This window comes from Mustela erminea, chromosome 12, assembly GCF_009829155.1.
Source record: "Mustela erminea isolate mMusErm1 chromosome 12, mMusErm1.Pri, whole genome shotgun sequence".
Classification (NCBI taxonomy): domain Eukaryota; kingdom Metazoa; phylum Chordata; class Mammalia; order Carnivora; family Mustelidae; genus Mustela; species Mustela erminea.
In genome coordinates, this window is record NC_045625.1 from 3,712,134 (window position 1) to 3,737,944 (window position 25,811).

The 25,811-nt window shown below is 49.8% G+C and overlaps 2 protein-coding genes across 4 annotated transcripts in view; one reads left to right on the plus strand and one right to left on the minus strand.

Annotated features, from left to right (window-relative positions):
- Nucleotides 1-1,393: 1,393 nt before the first annotated feature.
- GTF3C4 (general transcription factor IIIC subunit 4) lies at nucleotides 1,394-20,681 on the minus strand. 2 transcript variants are annotated; one of them, XM_032306453.1, is made up of 5 exons: nucleotides 19,742-20,680; nucleotides 10,619-12,445; nucleotides 7,495-7,625; nucleotides 3,982-4,070; nucleotides 1,394-2,572 (listed from the first exon to the last, which is right to left on the minus strand). In XM_032306453.1, the coding sequence occupies exons 1-5, from the start codon at nucleotides 20,096-20,098 to the stop codon at nucleotides 2,508-2,510; spliced, it is 2,469 nt and encodes an 822-aa protein (XP_032162344.1). In that variant the 5' UTR covers nucleotides 20,099-20,680; the 3' UTR covers nucleotides 1,394-2,507. The 2 variants fall into 2 exon arrangements, with proteins under 2 accessions (XP_032162344.1, XP_032162345.1); XM_032306454.1 differs by lacking the exons at nucleotides 1,394-2,572; nucleotides 3,982-4,070 and adding an exon at nucleotides 4,084-5,104 and having other exon boundaries at nucleotides 19,742-20,681.
- DDX31 (DEAD-box helicase 31) overlaps nucleotides 20,680-25,811 on the plus strand; it is a 67,508-nt gene continuing 62,376 nt past the window's right edge. The window contains exons 1-2 of one of the 2 annotated variants that reach the window (XM_032306456.1): nucleotides 20,680-20,914; nucleotides 25,519-25,775. In XM_032306456.1, coding sequence (XP_032162347.1) covers nucleotides 20,819-20,914; nucleotides 25,519-25,775 — 353 coding nt within the window. In that variant the 5' untranslated portion in view covers nucleotides 20,680-20,818. The remainder of the gene's footprint in view (nucleotides 20,915-25,518; nucleotides 25,776-25,811) is intronic. The other variant, XM_032306455.1, reaches the window with a different exon arrangement.

Sequence of the window (25,811 nt, forward strand, 5' to 3'; positions counted from 1 at the left end):
AGTATCAAGCGTAACAAGCCATCAATTTCTTATCTGGAGTAATGGGGACAAATTAACCCCAGGCAGAGAGCGCAGGATACAGGTGTGGGTATCAGACGCCCCGAACGCAAGCGTGTTGTAGCTGGAAAGGTCTAATTGCATCCGGTCTTCATGCCTGACTCCCGGGCAGCACTGCAACACGGCCTCCACCATCTCTGCCGCTTCTCACCCAGTTCTTAGGTGACAGCCGAGATAAACCTGAAATCCACGAAACGGATCAGGCACGTTCTAGGAAGCATGGAGGGCAGGACAAGTGTAAGCCAGGAGAGCCAGTGGGCCGGAAGATTCGGGGTGTCACCCCTGCTTTCCCCAAGTCCCACTGATGGGCAAGCAGAAGCTGGCTGTGTGCGCGATGCGGCCATGCACGATGGGGGCGTGCTGGGGCGGGGGCGGGGGGGGGCCCTCCTGCTCCAGGCACGGAATTCAGGCTGAGGTGGTGGGTGGATTTTTGAGTCTGCAGAATGCCTACCCCCATGCAGAGAGAAGTCACGTTCTAGTAAAACAGTTGCCATGTTTATTCCTACAGAAAATACATAATAATTCAGGAGACCCTTTTAGTTAACTCCCAAGAGGTCCATCTCCCCCAAAACGTACAACTGCTTTAAATAAAAACTTAATGTAAGTTTTAAATGGCAGCGGCACAAAATTCCCCGTAAGAACAACTCAAACACTGACCCTGATAAGGAACAAAGAGTAAGTGAAACTAAGCAGCCATGATTATGAAAAACTTCCTTGACATGATCTCCACGTTTACCGCCTGGTCCCCGGGACGTGAGACAGCGACGGGCCATGTGATGTCTGAGCTGTGCAGCTCGCGATCCCCGTGCCGCCTGCTTCTCTTTCTGGAAAACCAATTCAATGTGCGGCCCCCGTATCTGGATCAACACTATTCTTGAAATGACTGAGGAGAGAAAGTGAAGCAGGAGACTCCAGCAAAGACAGAATTAAGCACAGGAGACAAGACACAATCTGAACAGGAAACAGAAGCCATTTCAGGGCAGGCCGCTCAGAGGCGCCTCGGAAGGGCTCTGGGGGCCGGTGCCTGTGGCGGGGAGGAGGGGGAGAGGTGCGGGGGAGGGGGACCCACAGCGGTCTGCGGTTGTGTGTCTTGTCCACAGAGCAAGTTTTCTAAAGCAAGGACAAGAAGTCCTTCACTGAGGAATCACGACAGAGGCAGGAGTAAGTGTTAGAATAAAGGCGAAATAGCCAGCATGTAAGCGGAGTGAGACTCTCCCATTTTGTACTTCCTTCCTACGCCCCAGAAGGACGCACCATTTCCACACGTGGGCAGCACAGTCCTGTTGCTTAGCACCGAGCTCTAGGACGCTATTTTCGCAATCCAAGAACACTGTAATTCCCAAATGTCCATTTTTAATTTTAGATTTTAAGACCAATTAATGTCTAACGTCTCTGAACAGCCCACAGGAAAAGAGCTACATTCTAAGTATCAGGGACCCTTGCGGGGAAGAAATTCCTGGGCGCTCCTCCACGGAGCTGCCGGCGGCACTGGGGCACGAGCACCCGCACGCCGGGGCTGCCCGTCGCTTTCTGCGAGTTTTCTGAAAGTCTCTAGATGGCCTGCAGGTTCTTATAGCGGATACAACTGAAATGTCTGGACACATCAACATTAAAAACACTAGAAGTTTAAAGGAGAAAATATTCTTTTTCTTCTGTGTACAAATATCTCATCTGGGCTACGACAGTCAGGAGCAGGAAGGTGAGAGCGCGGAGAGGAATCCCCGACCTCCCTGACGGGGCAAGGAGTCAGGACTGGAGATCCAATCACGCAGAGCTCATCAAAAATAAGTCACCATTATCTACTTACAGGAATCACCTGATCTTTTGACACATTAAAACCAACTTAGTCTTGGCCTCGACCTCTTAAAAATACCGTTTTATGAACACGTTTTCAGTACGCAGCAGAGACGAGACTCCGTGGGATACAGATCTGTGGCCGTTCGTGGGAACAGAGGATCGGGGTCAAGCGCCGTTTCGGACACGCGCCGTGTCTGCTGGCGCACGACCGCCCGGGCCCGTGACCCACGCTCTGCGGAGCCGCGGGGCAGTTCCAGTCCAAGGCAGGCATCAAAGCCCAACTCGGTCCAGCAAGGCCCTTACCCCCACTCTCCAGAAGAGATCATTCTGTTCCCAGAAATGACAGGGCATTCTTTCTGTTCAGGTTGCTTCAGTCAAAACACTTGAAAAGTAAGTGTTCCTCCCCGGGGGAGGAGTGGGGGGCTAGCGCTCCGCTCACAATGACTTACAATCTCTGCGTTCGGTCGTTTCAGAGATATCCCGTAGTCCCTGGAGACGAGACGGGACTTCAGAAAGGAGTTCCCAGGCCCTGTCTCCGCTCCCGAGGAGGCCGGCCCACGCGCAGGCCGGGCTCAGCCAGCACATCCCACGTCCTCAGCCCGAGGGGGTTTTCCGCAACGCAGCGCGCCCGTCCCGGCTCCCACCGCCGCCGCTCAGAAGACCGGAGAATCGCAGAAAGGGCAGGGGCTCTGCAGTAGCCTCTTAATCCAGTCAGGATCTGCAAGAGAGAGACAAGCGGTACCCAGCGTGAGCTTCAGAGAGGGCAGGCGGCCGGGCTGCCGAGGCCGGGGACGGGCCCGCCGGGCCGGCTCTGTGTTCTCAGACGCGCCTCACTCCCGCGCTCCCGAGAGGCTGGAAGAAAGCGCGCTGCGCACAGCCACGTGTGTGGGGACATTTGCATCCCTATGCGAGGGGATGGGAACGCAAGGACCACGAGCGAGGGATTCACAAAGCTCCGTTTCTTTGGCTGAAAGGACTGAGCTTCGTTCCGAGAAGACATCCTTCCTACGCTGTTAATGTGCAAATCCTCTTGGATAAAATGGCAGTAACGGTCCTTTTCTAGATGCGTGACTCGGACAGGCGCGACCGTACTGGGGCAACACCTTCTCCCGGTCCCTGTGAGCGCCCTGCTCCCTGACCGTCCCCCGGACCCCGCAGGTTCTCTTCTCTCCCAAAACTGCACGGAGCGCAACCCCACGGCCGCCGGCAGCTGCTTCTCTGACCCGTCTCGATCTTTTCCCGATTTCCCGTCTCGTCAGCACAGCGACTCAGCTGCACGGAGTGTTTGCGCGTTCCCCAAATTGGTTTCAAAATAATGCAGTGTTGGGGAAGGATGGGGGACTACGGACCAGATGGAAAAGGCCACGAGCTGACACCAGCGGAGCCGAGGGACGGGCACGTAACGGTTCTTACACGCTCCTCTCTGCCCCAGTACGTAACAAGCCAGAACACAAGCTGCCAACGCACCGACTTCTCAGAGCGAGACAGTTCTGGAGTAAAAATAAAAGGGCAGTTTCATGTGGAATGTTTTCTGTTTTAGGTCCCCGAGACCACAAATCTTCCCCAAACACGTGTATAACCGCGTGACGCTCACATCTAGTCAGCTCGTGTGGTGGGGGTGTGATGTGACTGAGCCTCAGGTCATGAACCTGACGTTCATGTGACAATTTCAGTCACTGAGTCCTGGCTCGTGTCTGTGATCTTATTTCTAACTCATCATCTCAGCAACGGGCTCTGTCACCCGGGCTATCAGAAAGGAGAATACGGACCAACCCGAAAAACCCCAGCGTGGCTACTGAAGAATGACTCCACGTGCGCGTGTGGACACTCCGCCTTAGCGACTGTGTCTTTGTGTACCCTACCATCTGCAGACCTCCCCTCCAAATATAACCTCTATCTGCCATCTAAAACAAGCTCTGGCATTTTCTTGAACGGACGCTCTGTCTGCAGGGACAGACGAGCCCACTGCAGCCCTCCTCGTGCGCTGAAATGCACGCGACCTGCTCCAGTTCTCATCTTTTAATGAGTTGTTGCTTCCTGACCATCCCGTCGAGAGCGGAACGAGCCTGCCGCCCCGCACGGCCGTAGGCAAGGCCAGGCGAAGCCCGAGGCTGGGGAAGCACTCACCGTCCGGAGCCGGATGGCGGGCAATGCTGTCGTGGAGCAAACACCTTCTGTAGATCAAGCTCTGGCAGGACTGGTAGGTTAAAAAGCACCTGAGAGAAGGCAGACGCTATCATCAGGAGGAAGCCACAGATGATGGTACCGCCGACCCGCACACTAACCAGGAAAGCACAGAAAGAGTTCTCAAGCCTGTGGCAACCGCGTATCCCTCTGCACAAAGCTGGCCAGACTCGCCCACATTTAGCAAGGGTCTGCATGCTGAACCAGGAGATAGAAAGCTTCCAATCCAGTCGGGGCAGCTTCTTTTTGGCCAATTGCAAGTCTGAGAAAGAGTTTATTCTGTCCATATTTTGAATTTTTAACATGTTAAAAAAGATGAACATGTATTATATGGAAAATTATTCTTGTATGTGATTTTTAAGATTAGGTAAAAGCACTATCTTTAAGAATCTGACAGTACAGTGGGGAAAACCTGAAAGATACAAAATTAATGGTGCAAAAAACGAGATGGGACATGAACAAATGTTCACAGGCTCAGCTCTATGCTGTGACCACTCCCTGGGCATCCACCGGGACCAGGCTAGTGAGGGAAGGGGAGACGCCAGGCGATGGCAGAGTGCACGGTGGGTTGTGTAGGTAAGGCTTCCCAACAGATCAGTTCTTCAGCTGAGTAACTAAGGAGCAGAGAAACACAGAGAGGAAGGGGGTGAGGGAAACAGTCCAAGTAGGGGTACCTCGAGAAAAGACTTGGGTATTACAGGAAGAAAGGCTACACCTGAGTGAGAGCAAGCACCCATTCTCCCATGGAGAAATTACACTGAGACCTTCCAGCATTAACTCCATCCAGCAAATGTGAAGATAATTTCTGTGGAAGAACCCATCGAGAGACAATGGTGCACCGTGGTGACACATGTGAACTCTGGAGCCAGACCGCCAGGCTCTCAGCTCTGCGGTCACCAGCTGGATGACCCTGGGCAAGTTATTCATGTCCCCCAGGCCCCCCTTTCCTCACCTGTAAACACAGAAACGACTGCAGTGCCCCCATGCATGCTTGCTGTGCTCAACAGATGTTAGCTGTTACTACCACAAGCCTACTACTACTACAAACTGGCTTCCCATTCGTCCCCTAAAAATCAAATTAGAAAAAAGCATAAGAACACAGTAAAATTCCGAAGAAATCCAAGTATCTATCAACAAGGAAGTAAGTAACAGAACGTCTGTACTGGGAAACCTCTACAGCCACTGGAAATGGGGTCTAGGGGCGCTTGGGTGACTCGGTAGAGTCCGACTTGATTTCGGCTCAGGTCATGATCTTGGGCTCATGGAGCCTAGCCCCGCATCGGCTCCACGCTCAGCAGGCAGCCTGCTTAAGATGCTCTCTCTCTCCCTCTGCCCCCCGACCCTGCTCACACCAGCCCCCTCTAAAGTAGACCTATCTTAAAAAAAAAAGGATCTACGTAGTAATGTGAAAAAAATGTCCACAATATTTTGAGAAGAGAATTGTCAGGTTGATAAGATAGGATGTGCAGCAGGATGCCTGGGTGGCTCTTGATTCCGGCTCAGGTCATGATCTCAGGGTCCTGAGGCTCTGCATACAGCACAAAGTCTGCCTGAGGATTCCCTCTCTCTCTCCCCCCACCCCCCCCCCACCTCTCCTCCTGCTCACATGCTTACTCCCTCTTTCGAATAAATACATCTTCAAAAAAAAGAAAAGAAGTGTAGCACAATCCTGTTTCTGTTAAAAATAAATTTAAAAAATTAAATGGGTGGGGGCGCTGGGGTGGTGCAGTCGGCTGGGCATCCAGCTCTTGGTTTTGGCTCAGGCTGTGATCTCAGGGGCGTGACACCGAGCTGCGTCTGCTGGGGCTTCTCTCTCCCTCACCCCTCCCCACTGAGAGCACACATTCTTAAATAAATAAATAATTTTAAAAGATTAAATGGGTGCCTACCATGGACCAGGCATTGTTCTAGGAACAGCTGTGGACAAAACAAGCTTCTCTGTCCTCATGGGGCTTTCTACTCCAGAGGAGGGGGAGAACCAGGAAGTAAAGCATCTGTGAAGTGGTGATGGCCACTTGGGAGGCCAATATGGCAAGGAAGAGCAACTCGAAACACTAGGGCATGCCAGGGGGTGCTGGCAGGGCACGCCGGGGGGGTTGCTACAGTGCTGGCAGTGTGGCCACGAAGGCAGGCTAACTGATAAAGGGGCACTTGAGGAAGCCATGCGGCCACCCGCTGGGACAGCAATCCAGGCGGACACCCTGAAGTAGGAGAGGCGCCTTGTACACGTGCGGAACCATGAGGCCGGTACGCGGAGAGTGAAGTGACGTAAGCAAGGCGGGGAAACGGGAGATGAGGTGAGAGCGGGGCCGGGTTGTGCAGCTCTGATCACTAAAGGGATTCGGGCTTTTACTCATCAGGAATGGGCGGCCTCCGGAGCGTTCTGAGCAGAGAGGGGTGGAGTGGGTGAATCTTAGCAGGCTTAGCAGCCGTGGCCACGCGGCACCCGGGCTGGAGGGCAAGGGAGGCAGCGGGAACCCCTGTGGGGAGGGAACCACAGAAATCTGGGCGAGAGTGTCTCACGCGAGGACTACAGAGGTGGAGGCAGTGAGGAAAGGCTGGATTCGTATCTGAAACCCCTCTGAATCTTCCAAGCAGAGACAGTGAACAGGGGACCGGCAGAAAAGCAGACGGTCCACGACTGCCAAGGAGTGTTGACAAAAGAGAAGCAGGTCCACGATGGACATCAAGGAGACGGGAGAGAATCAGGAAAGACAACAGAGAAAGAGGCAGAGGCGAGGGGAAAGCCGGGGGGACTGCGTGTGGGAAAGCCAGGAGATGAAGGGGCCGCGGGGAGGAAGGGGGAGCAACCACGGTGTCAAACGCAGCTCACGGGTCTCTAAAACCCGAACACAACTGAGCTGCCCTCTTACAGTGACTCGGGACGGTAAGAGAAGGAAGACCTCCACCTTCAGTATAAAGTTAAACCAAAAGAAGTGCATTCGCTCTTCTTTTGTATTCCATTAGCTTAAATAGGTACTACGTTTGTAGCAATTTTTAAAAATTTAATGCTCCTTCAAAGGAAAACAGTATTATCAAAATAAAGAAATCCCTCTTGGGGCACCTCGGTGGCTCCGGTGGTTAAGCCTCGGTCTTCAGCTCGGGTCCTGATCGCGGGGCCCTAGGATCAGGCCCCACATCGAGCGCTCCGCTCAGCGGGGGGCCTGCTTCTCCCTCTTCCCCGCTCATGATCTCTCTCTCTCTCTCAAATAAAATCTTAAAAACAAAAACAAAAACAAAAAAACACCCTATCTCAAGCAGTAAAAAAAAATCCTCTAAAAGAGTGTCCTGCCTAACTCAGACTGATAAAGTCTACATCTTGTTTTCTAACAGCCGCGTTTCTCCAACCCAGTGGCACAGGGAACATTATTCTGGATACACACTACCCAGGGGCTTGCACTATACAAAAGTGGAAAATGAGCAAAAACACGGGCTGGCTTACAATGAATGGCTTACCGGAGCCAAATGTGGCCGTTGGAGCAGACTGCCTGCTTGCGGTCTGTGAATGGCAAAATCTCTCTGCACAGACTACAGTGCTCAGGGAAAGTCTGTTTGTTCATCTTCTTTGAGATGTGTCCAATCAGCACCTAGTGGGACAAAGCAGTAGCAACACTGAGCGGCGCTGAGTGCGAGACTTCGCAGAAGCAGACCGGGGGCCGACAGAGAATGCAGTGCGAACCCGGGCTCGGAGGCCTGCATTTCCACGCAGGCTGGTCATACTGTCTGGAAGCAGCAAAGCTAGACCCTCACCGTGTGTGGACCGGCTGAGTAGGACAGATTCATTTGGTGACCCTGTGACAACAGGGTGAACCCCAACAACTAAAGAAAAAACTACTGAAAACACAAACCTTATCACTTGCCTTGTTTTAGCAGCTCCTGAAACACAGAGTTCAGAGTTCTACTGGAAGACCAAGTAGTTAGGTCTTCTGTAACGTGACTTTAAGAAGGAAAAGCATCATCTCTATGGGCCAAGTATTATGTGAAATTCTAACTTTGTAGAATTGTACAAACGTCCATTCTTATACAAAATTGTACAAAATACAAAATGCTCATTCTAAGACAGGTTTGCAAATATAACCAGGATTTTGAAAGATAATTCCCCTTTCTGACAGCCCCAGGACCTGTGAGCAACCTAGTCCAGCAGCCCGCAGCTCGTGGTCCACTGAGCCCCATCGCAGAGGCAGGGTGGGCCCCGCTGTGGCGCTGGGACTGGCAGAGAGAGAGGCCAACAGGGCAGGCTCTAGACCCTGGCCCTACTTCAGAACCGCTATTCTCTGCCTTGATTATTAGGATTATACCACTTTAAAAAATGGAAGTCTAAAACACGCTGCTCTACTTCATTATTTGGTTGAAAAAACCTTCACTGGCTACGTCATTCGAAGGTACGGGGTACACCAAGCCTTAAGGACTCTCATCTTACGAGGAGACAACGTCCTTTGAGGTTTTTAAACCATTTATACGTAAGTTCTCGCAGAGGAACTCTCTGCTTCAACCATTCACTGAAATTAGTTCACTGAAGTTTTGAGGGTTTCTTAATAGCTCAAAACGAGTGTCTTAACTACGCTGTATATAATTTACAAACTTAAAGCCCATTGGCTTTGGCCTTCTGTTTTTTCAGCCTTAAGAGTTCTAATCAATGATCCTTCCAGCAGGGACCACCACACTCCCTTCTCTTCCAGAGAGCCCAAATATCCTGGTACCGGTGCCATGGCAAAATCTGTTTAGAACTGCTCTAAGAGAGACGCGGTCCAACTTTACATGAGGAAGAACCGCTTCTATGTGCTCTCACCAGCCTCGCCCAGCACGCCCTCCTGTGTCAGCGCAACTCACACATCCCCAAAGGAGACATTCCTTCCAACACAGCAAATACTGGTTCTTGGGGGGACAAAAACTCTTACCCTTTTTATGCAGAAAGTACATTTAGGCAGTATCTACCACAAATATATACAAAATATAGCTGTGGAACTATTAAAATGTCACAGGCAGGAACAATTACGAAAAAAAGGTCTAAAAAGGCCAGGGGGGGCGGGGTGGCGGCGGCGGTAATAAACACCGCTGGTCTAACGGCACTGACACACCAGGCAGAGAATCTCACAAACAGTGCGCAATCACTAGTATGTCAGTGCACTAGGTGTGGAAAGGTTCATTTTGTGCACATGGTGGGATTTTTTTTGACATGAAACGCAGTGTTTCTACTCCAAACTCGGTTCTATCGATAAGCAGAGGCAACATCTTCCCTTCTTCAAACTGGCTCTGCTGGAGGCCCGGGACTGCTGGCCGTCCCCGCATTCACGCCACACGTGGACAACTGCCTAAGCTGTCACTGCCAACTCGCACCTCCTATTTCCTAAAATGTTTTGTCAATCTTTCACAGCCTCTTGTGATACTCCCTCGAGGTCCTGTGAAACAGTGATCACCAGGAAACTTTTCACAATGGTCTGCTGTGTGTGGTCTGCACAATTTGAGACCACAATGAAACAATTTTTAAAAGCTTTCAAAGATGGAAAATTAGTTACATGAAAATCTCCTGTGTGTAATGATTTCAGGGGTGGGGACACACACACACACACACTTTCCAATAAGAAAATGCAACAAGGAATTTGTGAGTGGTTTAACGTTAGGCAAGAAGATATTTTCATTTATTGCCTTCAATTTTAAGCAAGACTTTAGGCAGTGAGAATAAGTGTCAATCTTAACAGTAGTAAGGAACACAGGCTTTTGTGGTCTTGAATATTTTAGTATAAAATAAAGTATGTTCCTTGAAACAAGTTCTTCAGGATTTTGTTGTTGTTGGTGGTGGTGTTCTGGAGAATTTTAGCGGCTGTTCGTTCACAAAGAAAGGTTCCCTGATACCAGGATAACAATGAGCTACATAAAGTTAAGTGGTTTCTCTTCCACAGGAATTCTCAGAATCCTTAGAAGGATAAGGTGCACTGGGACCCTCTAAGAGGAGGACGGGAGTGTATGGCATTTCCTCAAGCTTGGAACCCTGGTGTTCTATCAGGGAACTTGAATTCTGTGGAATACATTTTGGATAAGACTCTAAGATGCTTATAAATCAAGATCAAGATTATGCCCAGTTTTTGTAAAAATAAACATTGTGAGTAATCATTTGCTTCCTTGAACACGCCCTCCCTCACTGTATCAAAGATCTCAAGTCCTCCCAAGTGTCACCAATCCCTGTGCTGCCGCCAGTGCTGACCCCCAGACCCCCAGAACCTTTGCAAACAGGAAGGAAAGAAAGCAGGGTGTCACCCTTCCCCTGCTGTGACCGCCCAGTCACATACTACTCGCTAACTGAAGCCTCCGCCAGCTCATCCCGGGCCTGGGGATCTCGGCCCGCCCGCAAGCCTTGCCTATCAGTGAAGGCTGTGGTGAATGGAAATATTTCCTGTGTGATCTGAATGTGTCCTCTGCATTAATCCGTGTTCTCTATTTATTCTCCTGCACTTCATGCCAATCAACTACCTACAAAACATCAAAGCGAAAGCTGGGTTAGGAATGCCACGTAGACCATTTCTCCCTCATGAAGAAAGCAGACCTCTTGCGGTTTTAGCATTTCTGCTGAGAAAACACGTACCCGTGCCGTTCGGTCATCACACTCCTCGTCAGACATCAGGAAGTTACAGAGGCCTCGAGTGGGGATGCTAGTGTTTTCTGTGATCCAGGTATGCAGGTACACCTCCCCTAAGACTCGCTTCATGTGCTCCCTGGTCAAGTGCATTTCCACAGCTTCGATCTTCCCTTGGATCTCCAGGAGCTTCTCTTCCATTGGCTCGCGGCCCCCGGCATCTCCAGCCTGGGTCAGGGAGTCGTCGGCGGGGTCCTCCGCGTCGCCCTCTCTGCTCCTGTCCTGCAGGCCCTGCCGGTTCGCCTGTTTGGAAGACGTGCCTTCCTCCTGCTGCTCTTCCTCGGCATTGCCCATCCCAGGGGAGTCAACCAATGAGATTTTGGAGTCCTCGTGGGTGGGTTTCCATAATGCTTCTGAAGGGGTTTTCTGCATGGACTGATATAAAATCCTCAGGAGGAAGAGTTTGAAACGCCAAAAATAGGTGGCTCCGCTGCTTTCAATCTTTTTTTCCAAAGCTTCTTGTAAAAACTGAGGGATATGTTTATCCTTTAAAATCTTCCAGCGCACAAGGTCTATTAAATCCACCTGCTTGAAGAGATTTTGAACGGAAGATTCCAAGAGCTGAGCAGCTGCCTCTTCAAAGGTTTTGAGAGTAACAAACTGGACCTGGTGGTTCTTGTTCACGGGGTGGAGGCCGTTGACCATGCCCTCGGTGGTGATGACAGCCAGGTATGCGCCGCAGGGGCTCACTGCTATCCCGTGTGTCCTCACCGAGCCGAACACATCCGAGAGTTTAATTAACTGGTGTTCAAACTTTAATGCGACATCGGTGAAAATGGGAATCAGCTGCCTCACCTTCCCGTCGCTGGAACAGGTATATACGGTTCCATTCTGCTTGTCTGCAGTCATGGAGACAATCGGCAGTGAGTGAAGGCCTGTGACGTGGGAATTGTGGACGTTGAGACCTGCTTTGGAGATCAGGAGAAGACACCAAAACACGTAGGATCCCCGTGCAGCCACCACTAAGCTACAGCTGCACTTCTGGTACGGGTGGTAAAGTGGAACACATTTAATGCTGTGCACGGGCAACTGGTCCATTTCTTTCCACAAGACAACGGGCTGCCTTAAGGTGAAATAGCCTTTAACTGCTTTGAGATTGACAGGAAGAATTTTTACAGGTCCAAAAGCACTCCCCACAATAAGGCCGCTCATTTTCCGATTATTGTGCTCATATTCCCACCAAAACAAAACACTAGGAGAGTTGATCCCTGACTCAATCGTGTTGCACGAAGAGATGGATTCCTTCCCTACAAAGGGCAGCTGAAACTGCCACACAGCAATGTTACCGTTCTCGAAGAGGACTGCCAGGAGCACACTGCCCACATCCCGGCACTCGTTGTTATGCTTGACCTGCTGCGTGGTACAGATGCCCGACCACTCCATCCGGACTGGGGTCTGCATGCTGTGCCGCCTCTGAAACTCCGCAAAGTCCCCGAGATTCCCCTCTGGAGCCTCACTTTTAGAGAGCCTGTAACTGGTCTCATAGAGTCGTTCTCCATAAATCTCAGTCAGATCAACCAGCTGGACCCACTGCAGTCTGTTGAGGTTCGCCTGGATGGTCAGGCGGTTGTCCATGGTCAGTGCTGCCAAGAGGCACCGGCCGTTTGCATCACAACCCATGGGGGACCAGCTGGTATACTTGAATCCTCTCATCGGTGGCAAGGCCTTCCCCTCAGGGTTGAACACCCTATCTAACATGAAAGTCTGACTGACTGTGGGGTCTTTGGAGGTGGCAAATTTCTCCTTACACTCAGCAACCTCTGCTTTTGAGCCAACCTGAAACGAAGAGATACAAAAACTCTCAGATAAATACTGCACTCTAGGAGGAATACATGGACATTACTTATGTACTAACTGATTAATCAGTTTTAACTGGGCCACATTAATATACACAGAATTTTGTATCAATTCCGTTAATTTTGAAAGACATACATTTAAAAGATCAAGTACATGTCTGAAAGGAAACAGGTACTTACTCGGAAAGTAAAAATTTTCTCAAGGATTAGAATACATGTCGCCATTATTCAAAGCCTGGCTCCCACACTCTCCTTAGAACTGCCACGAACAGCAGCCGTCACAGGGACGTACTTGATCCCTAAGTCAACACGGCACTTCGCTGACCTAGTCCCAAAGCCATAGATATGTGACATATTCATGAAAACACACCTCCGCATACATCATTGATACAACTGGGTATCTGGGTTTTTACAACGTCTTTGTGATACAAATGTCAGTTTTAAGTCTCTATTTAAAATTTCACTTAGGGATCATGCTGAAAGGCCACTTCCAACTGCTCTGTCCGCTGCTTCCATAGAATAATGTCCACTCCGATTAAACCACTTGCCATTCCTTGAGTACTCCCTCCTCGGCCTCCCGTGGGCCCTAGTCTGGGATGCTGCTCTCCTGTCTAAATCCCATCCGTCCTACCAGACCTAATTCTCTCTCTGAAGCCTTTGGAGATCTTTCTGGCTTTCTCCCATTTCTCCTTCTCCAATTCTGTGCCACATACCAGCGCGGCTGTTTATTTAGTGCCTGGCTGTATGATGGCAAGCTCTTCAAAGGAATTTTAAAGGAACATTAAAGACAAAGGAAGAGACAAATGACCAAAAAAGAGCGATCTGGAGCCAGGAAGGCTAAAGCCAAAATAAAGCGTAAGTCAACTGAACCATGTCTTCTGAGATGTGCAAAGCAGGAAGAGAAAAACACTTGACCCTACTGTCCTTAGGGAAATTGACCCAGAGCAAGAAAGCAGAATCATTCAGATTTAGTGACAATCTCCTTTTATGTAGAAGCGGATCTTCAAACTGGAAAGGGTAGTTATTACACAATTACAAAGGAATTCAAGCCTAAGACATATATGGATATAATAAAAATCACGTTAAATGAGTTTAAGTCCCCAAGCCCAGAGGAATTACACTCTAGGACACACAGGATAAACCTGGAAGATACTGAACTCCAAATGACTGACGAGTCTTTGATAAAGCTTGGATAACTGGGAATGTGTCAGAAAACCAGAGTACAAGAAACACTTTTAAAATATCTCCTAAATGAAAAATAGGTAACAAATACTACAGACCATAAAACCTGCTAGGGAATAAAATCCCTCAGTTGTTAACAAAAGAAAGGTTTGTGAAGCGCCTGGGTCGCTCAGTTGGTTAGGTGTTTGACTCTTAGTTTGGGCTCAGGTCATGACCTCCGGGCTGTAGGATGGAGCCCTGTGCTAGGCTCTGTGCTCAGCGGGGAGTCTGCTTGGGATTCTCTCTCCCTCTCCCTGCTCCCTCATGGTCGCATATGCTTTCTCTCTCTCTCTCTCTCACTCAAGTAATTATATTTTTTAAAATAAAGATTGACTTATTGGAGAGAGAGAGAGAGCATGCACAAGCAAGCCGGTTCAAGCAGGGGTGGGGGGATTCCGTGGGAAAGAGAGACACAGACTCCCACTGAGTAGGGAGCCCCGGAGCCAAGACGCCAGGCTGGATCCCAGAATCATGATCTGAGCCGAAGACAGATGCCTAACTGACAGAGGCACCCAGATGCCCCTAAACAAATATATCTTCAAACAAACAAACAAACAAGTTTGTGCAGACAGACGTGATCATTAAAAACCAGCATACGATAGCTGGAAAAATCTAATCTTATTCTCTTTTCTGCTGGAATTGCTAAATGACATAAGAAGTACAGAAAGGTTGGGCGCCTGGGTGGCTCAGTGGGTTAAGCCGCTGCCTTCGGCTCAGGTCATGATCTCAGGTTCCTGGGATCGAGCCCCGCATCGGGCTCTCTGCTCAGCAGGGAGTCTGCTTCCCTCTCTCTCTCTCTGCCTGCCTCTCCATCTACTTGTGATTTCTCTCTGTCAAATAAATAAATAAAATCTTTAAAAAAAAAAAAAAAGAAGTACAGAAAGGTAGATATAAAGGTATCCAACAAATGAGTCAGATGACTAACTTTTCCTAAAGTGTGTTACGTAGAACATTACTCCCCTAAATTGTCTCTTGAAAAAGAGTTCTGTGGCCACCTTAGTCTTGGGAACATCGTAAGTTACACATCATTTCTCCGTGAAGGCTCTCAGGAGCACATTAAATGCCTTGGCCAGGGAGCTTCTGACTTAACCAGTTTTCCAAACATTTTAAATTTTTATTTATTTATTTATTTTTAAAGATTTTATTTACTTATTTGGCAGACAGAGATCACAAGTAGGCAGAGAGGCAGGCAGAGAGAGAGGAAGGGAAGCAGGTTCCCTGCCAAGCGGCGAGCCCGATGCGGGGCTTGATCCCAGGACCCTGGGATCATGACCTGAGCCGGAAGCAGAGGCTTTAACCCACTGAGCCATCCAGGCGCCCCCCCACCCAAACTTTTTTTTAAACAATAAAACTTTGTCGGGTGGTATCATCCTATATTTTCCTAAAGAATACTCTGGAAATGGTGTCTTAGGCAGTATATCTTGATTTTGAAAGGCATTTAAGATAGCCTCTTAGATACACCTATGGACATGCCAGTGAAATAGACTGGAAATCCCAATTAAACAGAGGTGCAGCTGGCTAGCCTGTTAATAAAATAATGCTAATCAAAGCCCAGAGCTTTGTATGGGTAGATAAAATCTGAAGTATTACACAGAAGCACAGCATAACGACTAAAAATGCCAGACTACCTGGGTTCAAATCCTGGCTCTATCACACATGAGCTCTGTAACCCTGCACAAATTACTTAAACCTTCTGGCCCTAATTTTCTCATTCATAAAAAGAACACAATAATATATGTGTCACAGAGTTAGGAAAGTTAAATAAGTCAATATAAATAAAGCATCTTTTAAGTAGGCTTCGTGCCCAACTTGGGACTTGAACTCACCACCCTGAGATCAGAGTCCCTACAGGCTAAGCCGCCCGATGCCTGTACAGCATCTATTAATAAGGGTCAGTAGCTGTTAGTGAGGAGGAGGAGGGAGACTCTCTGGGGATTAAGTACAAGTTAATGAGCCCTAATAAAGTATGTAAAACGCAGAGTAGACATGAAATTGTCCACCAGATAAAGGGTAGATATAAAATCACCAAATCTTAAGACACCGTACACCAAGCAATAATCCTTAGGACAGGTAAATGTACTACAAATAAGTTACTCTAGGTCTAGGGAGTAAACTTGACAGGACCTATACCCCAGAACAGCAGCAGAGGACGACATAAAAGAAACACTAGGTCCTGCTCACTGTAGGAAGAATCCTTGACAGGATAGAGAGAATCTTGGATCTCAACAGCAGGGAAAACCTGAATGGTTTTGTGTAGCAATTACTGATGTATTAGTTTGAAGGAGTCCAGTGCCCCTCCTTTTAAGTCTCCATGTCACAAAACCAGCCATCAATTAAAACATGTGCTCAGATGGCCAAGGAGTACACTACATAGCAGTCCAGTTCCCAGAGGACCACACCCAGCCAGTCATTGAATTACAGACTACTGTTTTCAATTGGCCATTATGACTACTAATAGCTAATTCCTTCGTAAGCACCTAATGAACGGAAATTCACTTGAAGCTATTCTACAGGAAGCTTCTTGAAGGCAGGAGTAAGATTCCAAAGATAGCCAACAGTTATTTAACTTAATGTGGATGGAGTTAATGCTTTCTAAGAAGCCTGAAAATTCATGCAGAGTAAAATTAGTCACTCAAATTTTATTAGAATTTGGAATTGTATCCAATTAGATGAGTCACTAAATCAGCAGTCCAATGGGCAGAAAAATTGCAAATTACTCTTAAATCACAATTTTACTGCTTTTCACATCATTCACTTACATCGTTCTCCTTGGTACCATGTAACTTCGGTGTCCAGGACAGTAACTTGCAAATGGCAGATATTTGAACTACCATGAAACTGCACATTCTCCTGAAATTCATAATCTAAATAATGGGATCCCAGAGCAAAAGCTTCAGAGGGGCTGAGCATCTAGCCTTCTAGCAGGGCCCTGCAGTGAACTGATCCAGGCTGCAGAATGGCCGCCCACCTTTCATGTCAGAGCCAAGGCAAGCTGGACGTACAGAGCTGCTGAAATCCCTAGGCACTGCCAAGGGTAAAGGCATCAAAGTACGGATACAGACTACTTTACATTCCTACCACTGCGGCCCTGATTTACCCGACAGAGGCCTCTTTCAGAACTGCAGGGACGGCTCAGCATTCACTCACCAAATGCTCCTAGTCTGGTGAGACTGCAACTGATGGATGGTTTGTGTGACACGCATACCGAAGAACGGTATGCAAGGGGAAGGTGCCACTCATTAACTTCCAAGCGAGCCACTAATTACAAGCGGCATATGAAAAATTTCCTATTACTTATTATTTCCTATTACTTATTAGACAGTTGCACAACCAATGAGTCCAGTTTTTATCAGAGTATTACGGCTATCTTCATATCCACAGCTACAGTACTGATGGAGCCGTTGCTTTCTTCGTATCTGCATGACAGAGTTTATCACTTCAAGTATCTACAGCCTGCCCGTGCACTCCCTCAGCCCCTCCCCACCCCTTGTGCACACGCCTTCTTTCTTTCCCTAAAAAAAAAAAAAAAAAAAGTCGTCTAAACAACACAGGTTTTATCATCATCCTTGTATAGACAGGCCTATATTGCTGTTTTGTGCCAAAGCCCAAATTTGTACCCTCTATTTTATACTAACCCTAATCATCGTCTTCTGGCCCCCCCAGATTCATATTGCTGAACCATTCCAGGCCAGTCCATGCTCATGAAACTGTTACAGCACCTTTGGGCTTCCTAGATTGAAGCCAACTTCTTCAGACTGACCTTCGGAGTTCCTAAGTTGGCCTCACCTCACTTTCCCTCTCTAGAAGAGATTGTCTGTTGACCCATCATTACTCACACAAACGATAAAGTATGTCTACGACTTAATCACGTATGCGAGTCAGATGGACACCTCGCTCCTGCTACCCGGATGCCCCTCTGCTCCTCTTACAAGACAAATCCAATGTTCTCTCAGGTCTCCTTCAGATTCACCACCAGGTAACACTCCCTGATTAAGGGCCTCCCCTCATTATTCCTGCCATTCTTTAAATTCTCTCTGCTAGGGATGCCTGGGTGGCTCAGTCGGTTAGGCATCCCGACTGTTTCAGCTCAGATCATGATCTCAGGGTCGTGGGACTGAGCCCTGCGACAGGTTCTGCACTGAGTACAGAGCCTACTTAAGAGCCTCTCCCTCTCCCTCTGCTCCTTCCCCCACTTGAGAAATCCTCTCTGCTGGGGCACCTGGGTAGCTCAATCAGTTAAGTGTCTGCCTTTGGCTCGGGTTATGATCAAGCCCCAGATCCGTCTCTCTGCTCAGCAGGGAGCCTGATTCTCCCTCTCCCTGTCACTCTGCCTACTTGTGCTTTCTCTTTCTGTCAAGTAAATAAACAAAATCTTTTAAAGAAATTAAATTGAAAAAAAATTCTCCTTGCTAAATCATTAAATCTGGACCACGTTGGACACACACTTCAAGTTTTCTCTAGTTTGTGTACACATGAACATCCTTAGAAATGGTAAGGCTATTCCTTTTAAGCTACTTTCTTCTGCCTCCACCTGTTTCTCAATTTCATGGTATTAACAATATCTGTCTACCTGATGCGGTTACACTCGAGCCAATTTGTTCATACCTTCTCCAAGAAGATTTTCAGGGTTTAGTCTTATCAGTCTACCAGTGACTTAATGCAACAACAAACTGTTTGTTTAAAACATTTAAGTGTGAGACGCCTGGGTGGCTCAGTCTGTTAAGTGGCTGCCTTCGGCTCAGGTCATGATCCCAGCGTCCTGGGTTCAAGTCCCACATCGGGCTCCTTGCTCAGCAGGGAGCCTCCTTCTCCCTCTGCCTCTGCCTGCCTCTGCCTCCCTGTGCTCTCTGTCTCTCTGACAAATAAATAAAAATAAAAACTTAAAAAATAAATAAATGTAAAACGTTTAAGTGTGCTAAAGATATAAAAAGGGGGTGTGGGCTCCCTGCTCCCTACCCACAGCTAATGATTTCATGTCTAAAATGGCAGTGCAGAAAAAGTTTTAAAACCTTCCACTTTCAAATAAATACATTCGCTGGGCGTGGATATACACCTTTACAGTGCTTATCACCACCTGATATTACAGTCGTACTTGTTCATGACTTGCCAAAGAATGTAAGCTCCATGAAGGCAGGCACTTGGCTTGGTACGCTGCTTTATTTCCAGAACCGAGGTCAGCACCTAGCTCATACACGGTGCTATTCCAGTATCCGGGGAACGAATAAATACACACTCCTTATAGATCACATACACGCAAAAAGATTTATAAAGGAGACAGGAAACGTTTTTATACTTTAAAACCATTAATGAAGGATATGACTATCTGGGGAAAAAAAATAAATTCGAAGATAGTGATACTAAAACAGTAAAACTAGGAACCCTAAAGTTCTGAAAGCAAACTTGGCTTATATGAAGGTGAAAACACTAAATGTACACAGAAGCCCTGAAATCCGAGAACCGCATTTATTTCCGAAAGCTTTTCCTTCCATGCCAATCCCAAAGATTTCCCGCTGTGAAAGGAAAACCCTGGAATCCCCAGCTGCTCGAGGTGAGAAGGAACACTCATATACTCAAGTCGCTAGAGAAGGCCCAGATTGTCTTCTCCAAAGCAGAAGCGGCACAGGAGGAGGGCACGTCACAGTAAACAAAGCCAGACAAGGGCCCAGGGAGTCGGTTCCAAACAATGGGAGCCACGGTAGAGGCGAGGTCTGGGGTTGGGTCAAAGGGGGTGGAGTCTCAGAAGGCACCACCGAGTCATCAGCGCCAGCAGTGGGGCAGGCGCCGGGGCCAAGCGAGGACCTGGCTCCGACGAAGGCTCCGGGGATACCTGTGTGCGTCGGAAGGGGGTGGGTGGTCTGGAAAACGGGGCGCGAACGGCTGCGAGGTTTTCTGTTTTTAAATACGGCGACCCCGGCCCTCAGCCCCCAGCGCGGGATGCGACCAGGGGACTCCCCGGAATGGGAGCAGGCCAAGACTCCCCAGGGACCGGTAACGCGGCCGCGGGAGGGAGGCAGAAGCACCCCCTGGACCTGCTGGGGTCCGGGGGGTGACTTACTTTGAGGAGGCAGCTGTTGAGGGGAGCGGGCACCGAGGTGCGGTGGATAACCAGGTCCTGGCCCGGGTTGTGCACGTCGCAGATGAGCTCCAGCACAGCGATGCTCCGGGCCGTGGACACCGACACGCGGTGGTCCTCGGACCAGGCCAGCGGCTCTAAGCCGCTCACCGCGTACTGCAGCTTCACGGCCGGCTCCCGCCGACTCACCAGGAACCGGAACGCGGCACTGGGCCCGGGGGCCGCGTCTGCCGCCGGCTCCTTCCCGCCCGCCTCGCCGCCCCCCTCGCCCTCCTCCTCCTCCGGCGGCGCAGGCCCGTCGGCCGCGGGCCCCACCCGGGCCTTGTCGGCCGAGCTCATCTCCTCTCAAGTGCAGAGGCCGGTTCCGGGGCGCGCCAACCCCGCGCCGCCGTCCGGTTGCCGCCTCTTGCGCCGCCGCCGCCGCCGCCGCCGCCACCGGGCCCCGGCGCCCTCCGCGGCCGCTTTCTCCCCTCAGGCCCCGAGCGCCGCCGAGCCAGGAAGGACCCCGCCGTTGCTAGGCGACCCAGCCCTGCCAGGTGGCCAAGGCGCTGCCTGTCTAGAAAACGCGCCTCCTCGGTGGGGGGGACGGAGGAGCGGCCGGGGTGGGCGAGGGGAAGGGGGCCGCGAGGGCTCCCTCTCCGGGCGACCGAGCCCCAGGCCCCTGTGGAGACCTCCCGGGCAAGTAAAGTGCCGAGGCAGCGGCGGCCCGGCAGCAAGCGAAGGAAACGTCGGCTGGGCGGCAGGCGGCCCCTTGTTTCTAGACGCACTCGGAGAACTTCACCAGCATGAACTCCAGGGCTGGGTGTCCTGTGGCATCGCCCGCCGCGGGGCGAGCCGCGAGGGACGCCGAGCGGAGCGGCCACCCCGCCCCGAGTCCCCGGCGCCGTGGCCCGTGGGCCCTTAGGGACCCGGAAGGGGCGCGGCCGCAGGAGCCGGCGGGGCAGCTACGCGGGGTCCTCGCGCGCCGCCCACGTGGGGCCGAGGCGAGCCCCGGGCCGGGTTCCGGAGCTCCGGCCGCGCCCGCCCGTGTCCGCCTGAGCCCGCGCGCCGCCGTGCGCCATGGCAGCCGCCGGCGGGCTGCTCCTCCACGTTGCGGAGTCCCCGGCCGGCGGCCCCGGGACGCTCTCCGGACCCCGCCGGGCCCAGGCGAGGCGGGTGAGTTCTGACCCGGCTTCAGAGCCGTCCGCCGCCGCGGCCCCGCCGGCTGCACGACGCGAGCCGCCGCCTCGCCTCTGGGCGGGTTCCGAGCTACCGACCGAGTTACGGGGGAGGTGGGCTGTCTAGCAGCTTCTGGAGAAGTCGCTGAACGGCACGTGTCGCCGCGCCGCCGGGGCGCTCCGGGCGGCCGCGGAGCCGGGGTGGAGGGGCGGCTGCCTTCTCGGGCTGCCGGTCGGAGGGCCCCGAAGGTCGCGTAGGGGATGGGAGCGGACTCCCGCCCGAGTTAGGGACTGTCGCCGGGGTGTGCCAGCCGGGTGTGCCAGCCCGGGCGCCTGCTAGCCACACCTCCTGACTTCTCTCACCGCCGGTGCCTCGGAGGAAGGTCGTTCGGTGCAGGAACGGGGACCGGAGCCTAGAGGCCTCCTTCGAGAGCTTTCCGAAATGGCATAGATTCTCACCCACGTGCAGCGGGGAGGAACACGGCGCGTCCGTATAACCCGCTCCCTGGGGAGGGGAAAGATGCTTTAAGTTTCAACCGAGCCAGAGCTGGGAACTGGTTTGATGGTTGACTTCTCGCCTGGAAGGGAGCAGGGCTGCAGGGCAGAAAATCTGTTGTAGAATCCCGAGTTAACCACAGAGGCCAGAAATTACACCACCTCGTGCGGAGGAAGGTGTGTGTTTTCTCCAGAAAGCAACAGGTAATCCCAGCGTGTTGAAGCTGATACTCCTCGAGAGCGTAGAAGGATTGTCTTTGGTGACTTTTCAGAGATAGTCAAGTTTTAGGATATAGAGGTTTGGGAGTAGGAGTTTTCAGCTAAGCAGTGGGGTTGCTGCTTCTCTGGGAGGAGGAAACGGAAGCACTGAAGAGCCTCTGGGAGCCTGGGATTTGGAGTAACACAGACCTGGAGTTAGATGCCCACCTTGCAACACGCTGGTTCTGTGAACTTGGGGAAGTTATTTCACCTCTCTGGACCTTACTTTTCCAATCTGTAAAATGATTGTAAAATGCAGGGTAGACATAAAATTGTCCACCAAATAAAGAATAGATATAAACAAGTTTCTATTTTATATGAAGTTATTGTGAGGAGTAAATAAAATACACGAAAACTATATTTTCTGACCCAGAAAAGCACTTAATAAATGCCACTGGTAAGTAAAGTCGTGTTGGTTCCATTTTGAGTAACGGAATCGCTGTGTCCAGGGGTTATTGGGGTGCTTTTGCTGTGGAGGTGCCTGGTAACATAGGGGCAGCACTATTAACTCCTCCTTGAGTGAGCTGAAGGGATAAAAATAGGATGTCTGGCTTCATGATCGCTTGAACCGCCACGTCAAAAGGATGTGTATTAGTGAGATGATGCTGGGGATCTACATGGCCCTCATCTGCATCCACATTTTTTTGTCTTGAATGGGAATTACAGGTATGCCAGTCTCATTTGCCAGGGGCTCGAATTTGGGGCGGTTAACTAATACACTGCCTTTGGAGAGGCCTCGACAACTTAAGTGATGCTGTACATAACAGTATGTAGTGTTTTCATTCTAAAAAAATTTTTTTTATTATTCAGGTAATAGAAGTTTATTGTAGGAAATAGGGAAATAAGGACGTTAAAGGAAAAAACTCCATAACTGCTGTACTCAGAGGTGACTCTGGTTAACGTTTTGGTGTATATCCTCGTAGAAAGCAAACAAGAGATCAAGTTACACATGCTGTTTTCCAACCAAACAGGATACAGTTAATAAATAGTATTACAGCATAACCATCCGGAACCCTGGCTGTAGAATCAGGGCCTGAGCAAAGCCTGGATCCCTCAGCGATCCTGGGACAAATTACCTCGTATCTCTGCCTCCGTGTTCTCATCTTAAAATGGGATGATACATTAGCTAATTCACATAAGTATTTAGCATATTTCCGGGGCTCTAGTGTACTTATTAATATCAGAAGCATAGTATTTAGACTTTTAGGGCTAGGTGGGCCGTAGAGGTCATCTGCCAGAAGCCCCTTGTTTTACAGGTACAGGAAGGAACTCACAGGGAGGTAATTTGCTTAGTGTTGCGGAGCCGACGTTTTAGAAGTGCAGGTGTGTCCTTGCTCCTCATGAGGCATTTCTGTTCCCTCCTTTCCCTTATGACGTAGGCCGAGGTGGCCTTCTTGTTTCGTGCTTCCATAATCCTTTGTACAGACCTCTTCTGAGTACAAACACAGGTTTGGGTTTCTGGTTTTATACTTTTGTCTCTTCCACTAGCCTGTGAGTTCCTCAAGGGCTTGACTAGTTTTTCAGCCTTGTATCCTCAGAACCACACTACTTACACTACTTGACAGCTGCTGAGTGGTCAGTTTTTTTAAAAGAATGTGTTGTGGCTGCTGGGACAGAAAAGCTAACAAGCACTGGAATAGCGTCCACCTTATGGGAAGGGATAATCCCGTTGTTGTCATTCATCTTACAAGCATTTATTGAGCACTTACTCTGGGCAGAATTGAGCCCATACGAGGGTGCAGTGCCACGCAGGACAGACTTGTCCGTTTCCTTGTAGAGTTTACAGTCTAATGGGGATGACTGACATCACGTAACAAATTACATTTCATGCTTGTAATTGTCCTGAATGCTACAGTGAGGACAAAGGGTGCCTCCTAGGAGAGCCAAGAGTAGGAGTCCTGGCCTGACTTGGTGGAGAGAAGAGGAGAGGAAGGTTCTTCTGAGGACCCAGTAAGCCTAGATCTAGAGGATGAGTTTGAGTTAGCCAGCCAAAGGGTGGGGGAAGGGTGTTGCAGACATGGGTGTGGCAATAGCATGTGCAAAGGCCCTGAGGAAGGAAGAAGCATGGGGCTTTCTGGGAACTCAGGAAGACCAGGACGACTGAGGCACAAGACGAGGGCACTGAGATGAGCAGAGGCCAGCTTCTAGAGGGCTTTATAGATCATATTACAGGTTTTTTATTTTAGCCTAAGAGCAGCGGAGAGCCTGTGAGATATTGTGCCTAATTCTGAATACGTGCTTTTAGAGAACAGATGACGTGAGAATAGTGACTGGGATGAGAAAGGATTGAAAGCTTGTGTCCTATTTGGGCTACTAAGTCTGAAGAAGAAACAGGCAGTTAAACGATGTGTGAAGGAATGCGATGCCTCGGACTAGCAGAGAGTTGATCAAGGTGGCAGATCTTGTTCAAGTGTCAGAAATAGCTTCCTAACCCCTAGAATTTGGTGTCTCCGGCGATGGAGAATGGTAAGGGGAGATGTGTAGGCAAGGCCTACCGCAAGGCCACCTGTCGAGGAGCGTGGAGTAGGAAGTCCATGCCTGGTGGGAGTGCTCCGAAGAGTGTGTTGTCCCATAAATCAAGGAACGACAACACGTTTCATTCTGCCTTGTAAATGATTGAGCAGACCTGGAACGTGACTTTATCTCTTTCTTTAATCTGAACACTCATAAACTTGGGACTTTGTAAGAATAGATTTGTAAAATGATGGAGTAGGTCAGTACTTCCTTTATTACTAGTAAATTCTCAAAAGTGTATTTATTGAATTATTTAGACAGGAGTTCTGTAGTTGTCAGGAACAAACAAGTGTTGCTGTTGGTGGGTTAGCCTGCAGCTGACAGTCATGGCCAAAGCAAGCTGATGTGTAAATGGAATCCATCTTTTCAAGCTAAGGGGAAAATAGCATTCCAAGAGAAACCAAAATGCCAGGACAGTAAGTCCTGGCTACTCATGGGATGTTTTTTATTCATGTGGAAATTGGAAGAGAAGGCCAAAGAAAATAAAATGTTTCTTCAAAGAAAATTGGATGTTTCTTCTCCTGGGAGAAGTTTGGACATCGGGCATGTAACCACATCCACGTTTCAGAAATAAGCAACAGGCAGGAGAATGCCGAGTGTTGTAGCCTGTAATCGGTGATCAGGTGGGGACTTGAAAGGCAAGGAGAGTTGGAAGTAATTGTGGTAGAAGTGATGGATGGAGCAGAATTCTCATTTGGAATGGAAACGGCGAGTGGGAATCGTCTCCAAGCCATCTGAATCCGGGGAGCAGCGTGAGGGGAGGGTGACAGCGATCCAAGCACTCTGGGGTCGAGCAGTAATGAAGGTTCCCGCTTCCTGGGCATGGGCAGGCCTGCAGCGTCCCATGTCTAGTCACCGACAGGCTTTGTCGGTGGAGAAAGAGGATGTGCTCCCCCCTCCCCTGTTCTTTTTGTGTAGGTGGACATCTAGAGAGAAGGATTGACAGCGCGCACTCTTGACAAGGTGGGCTTCTCCTCCCTTAAAAAGAGACTCGCGTTTGTTCACATACAGCCCCACAAAGGGTTCTCCCTTCTTGATCCTTACCCTCATCTTGGTGGAGTTGATGGTGAAGATGGATGGTGAGGTCTAGTGGATGAATGAGCTCAGTGTTTGTGTTTCGATCTGTTTTATTTTGTTTGTTTTTTTCTTTTTGGGGGAAAAAAAAGGCTGAGTCAAAGAATCTGATTGCAGACCCTAAACTGTTGCTTGACATATGGGACATAATGATCTCTGCAGGGAGAGATGCAATTCCGTGGGCAGTCAGGCTTCACTCTGAGGTCTGTCTTCATGGACTAATGCATCTCTTGTTGCTCTTGCCTTTTGGGAACAACGCAGCAAGCAGAGGCCACCAAAAGAAAACACCAAGCATCCGGGGAGGCTCCCCCAGCGAAGCGGAGGAACAAGGCAGCGTTTCTCCTGGCCAAGAAAGCTACTGCTAAAGAAACACAAAGGACTTTTAAGGGGAAGGCACAGAAAACATTTTCTCCAAGGAAATCTTTGGTCGGTGTGAGTGACGGAACCCGAGAACAGAAACTGTGCGTTAGGACTTCGTCGTTATTTAAAAACAACCCTGAAATCCCAGAGCTCCACAGGTATGTTCAGGGGCAGGTGCGCTCAGCAACAGGAGG

Excerpts from the sequence above, each read along its gene's own strand:
- GTF3C4 (XM_032306453.1), bottom strand. The coding sequence starts at position 20,098 with ATGAGCTCGGCCGACAAGGCCCGGGTGGGGCCCGCGGCCGACGGGCCT. Across the intron at positions 4,071-7,494 it reads AACGGCCACATTTGGCTCCG|GTGCTTTTTAACCTACCAGT; the intron begins GTAAGCCATTCA and ends GCCTTCTCTCAG. Across the intron at positions 2,573-3,981 it reads CCGCCATCCGGCTCCGGACG|ATCCTGACTGGATTAAGAGG; the intron begins GTGAGTGCTTCC and ends TCTCTCTTGCAG.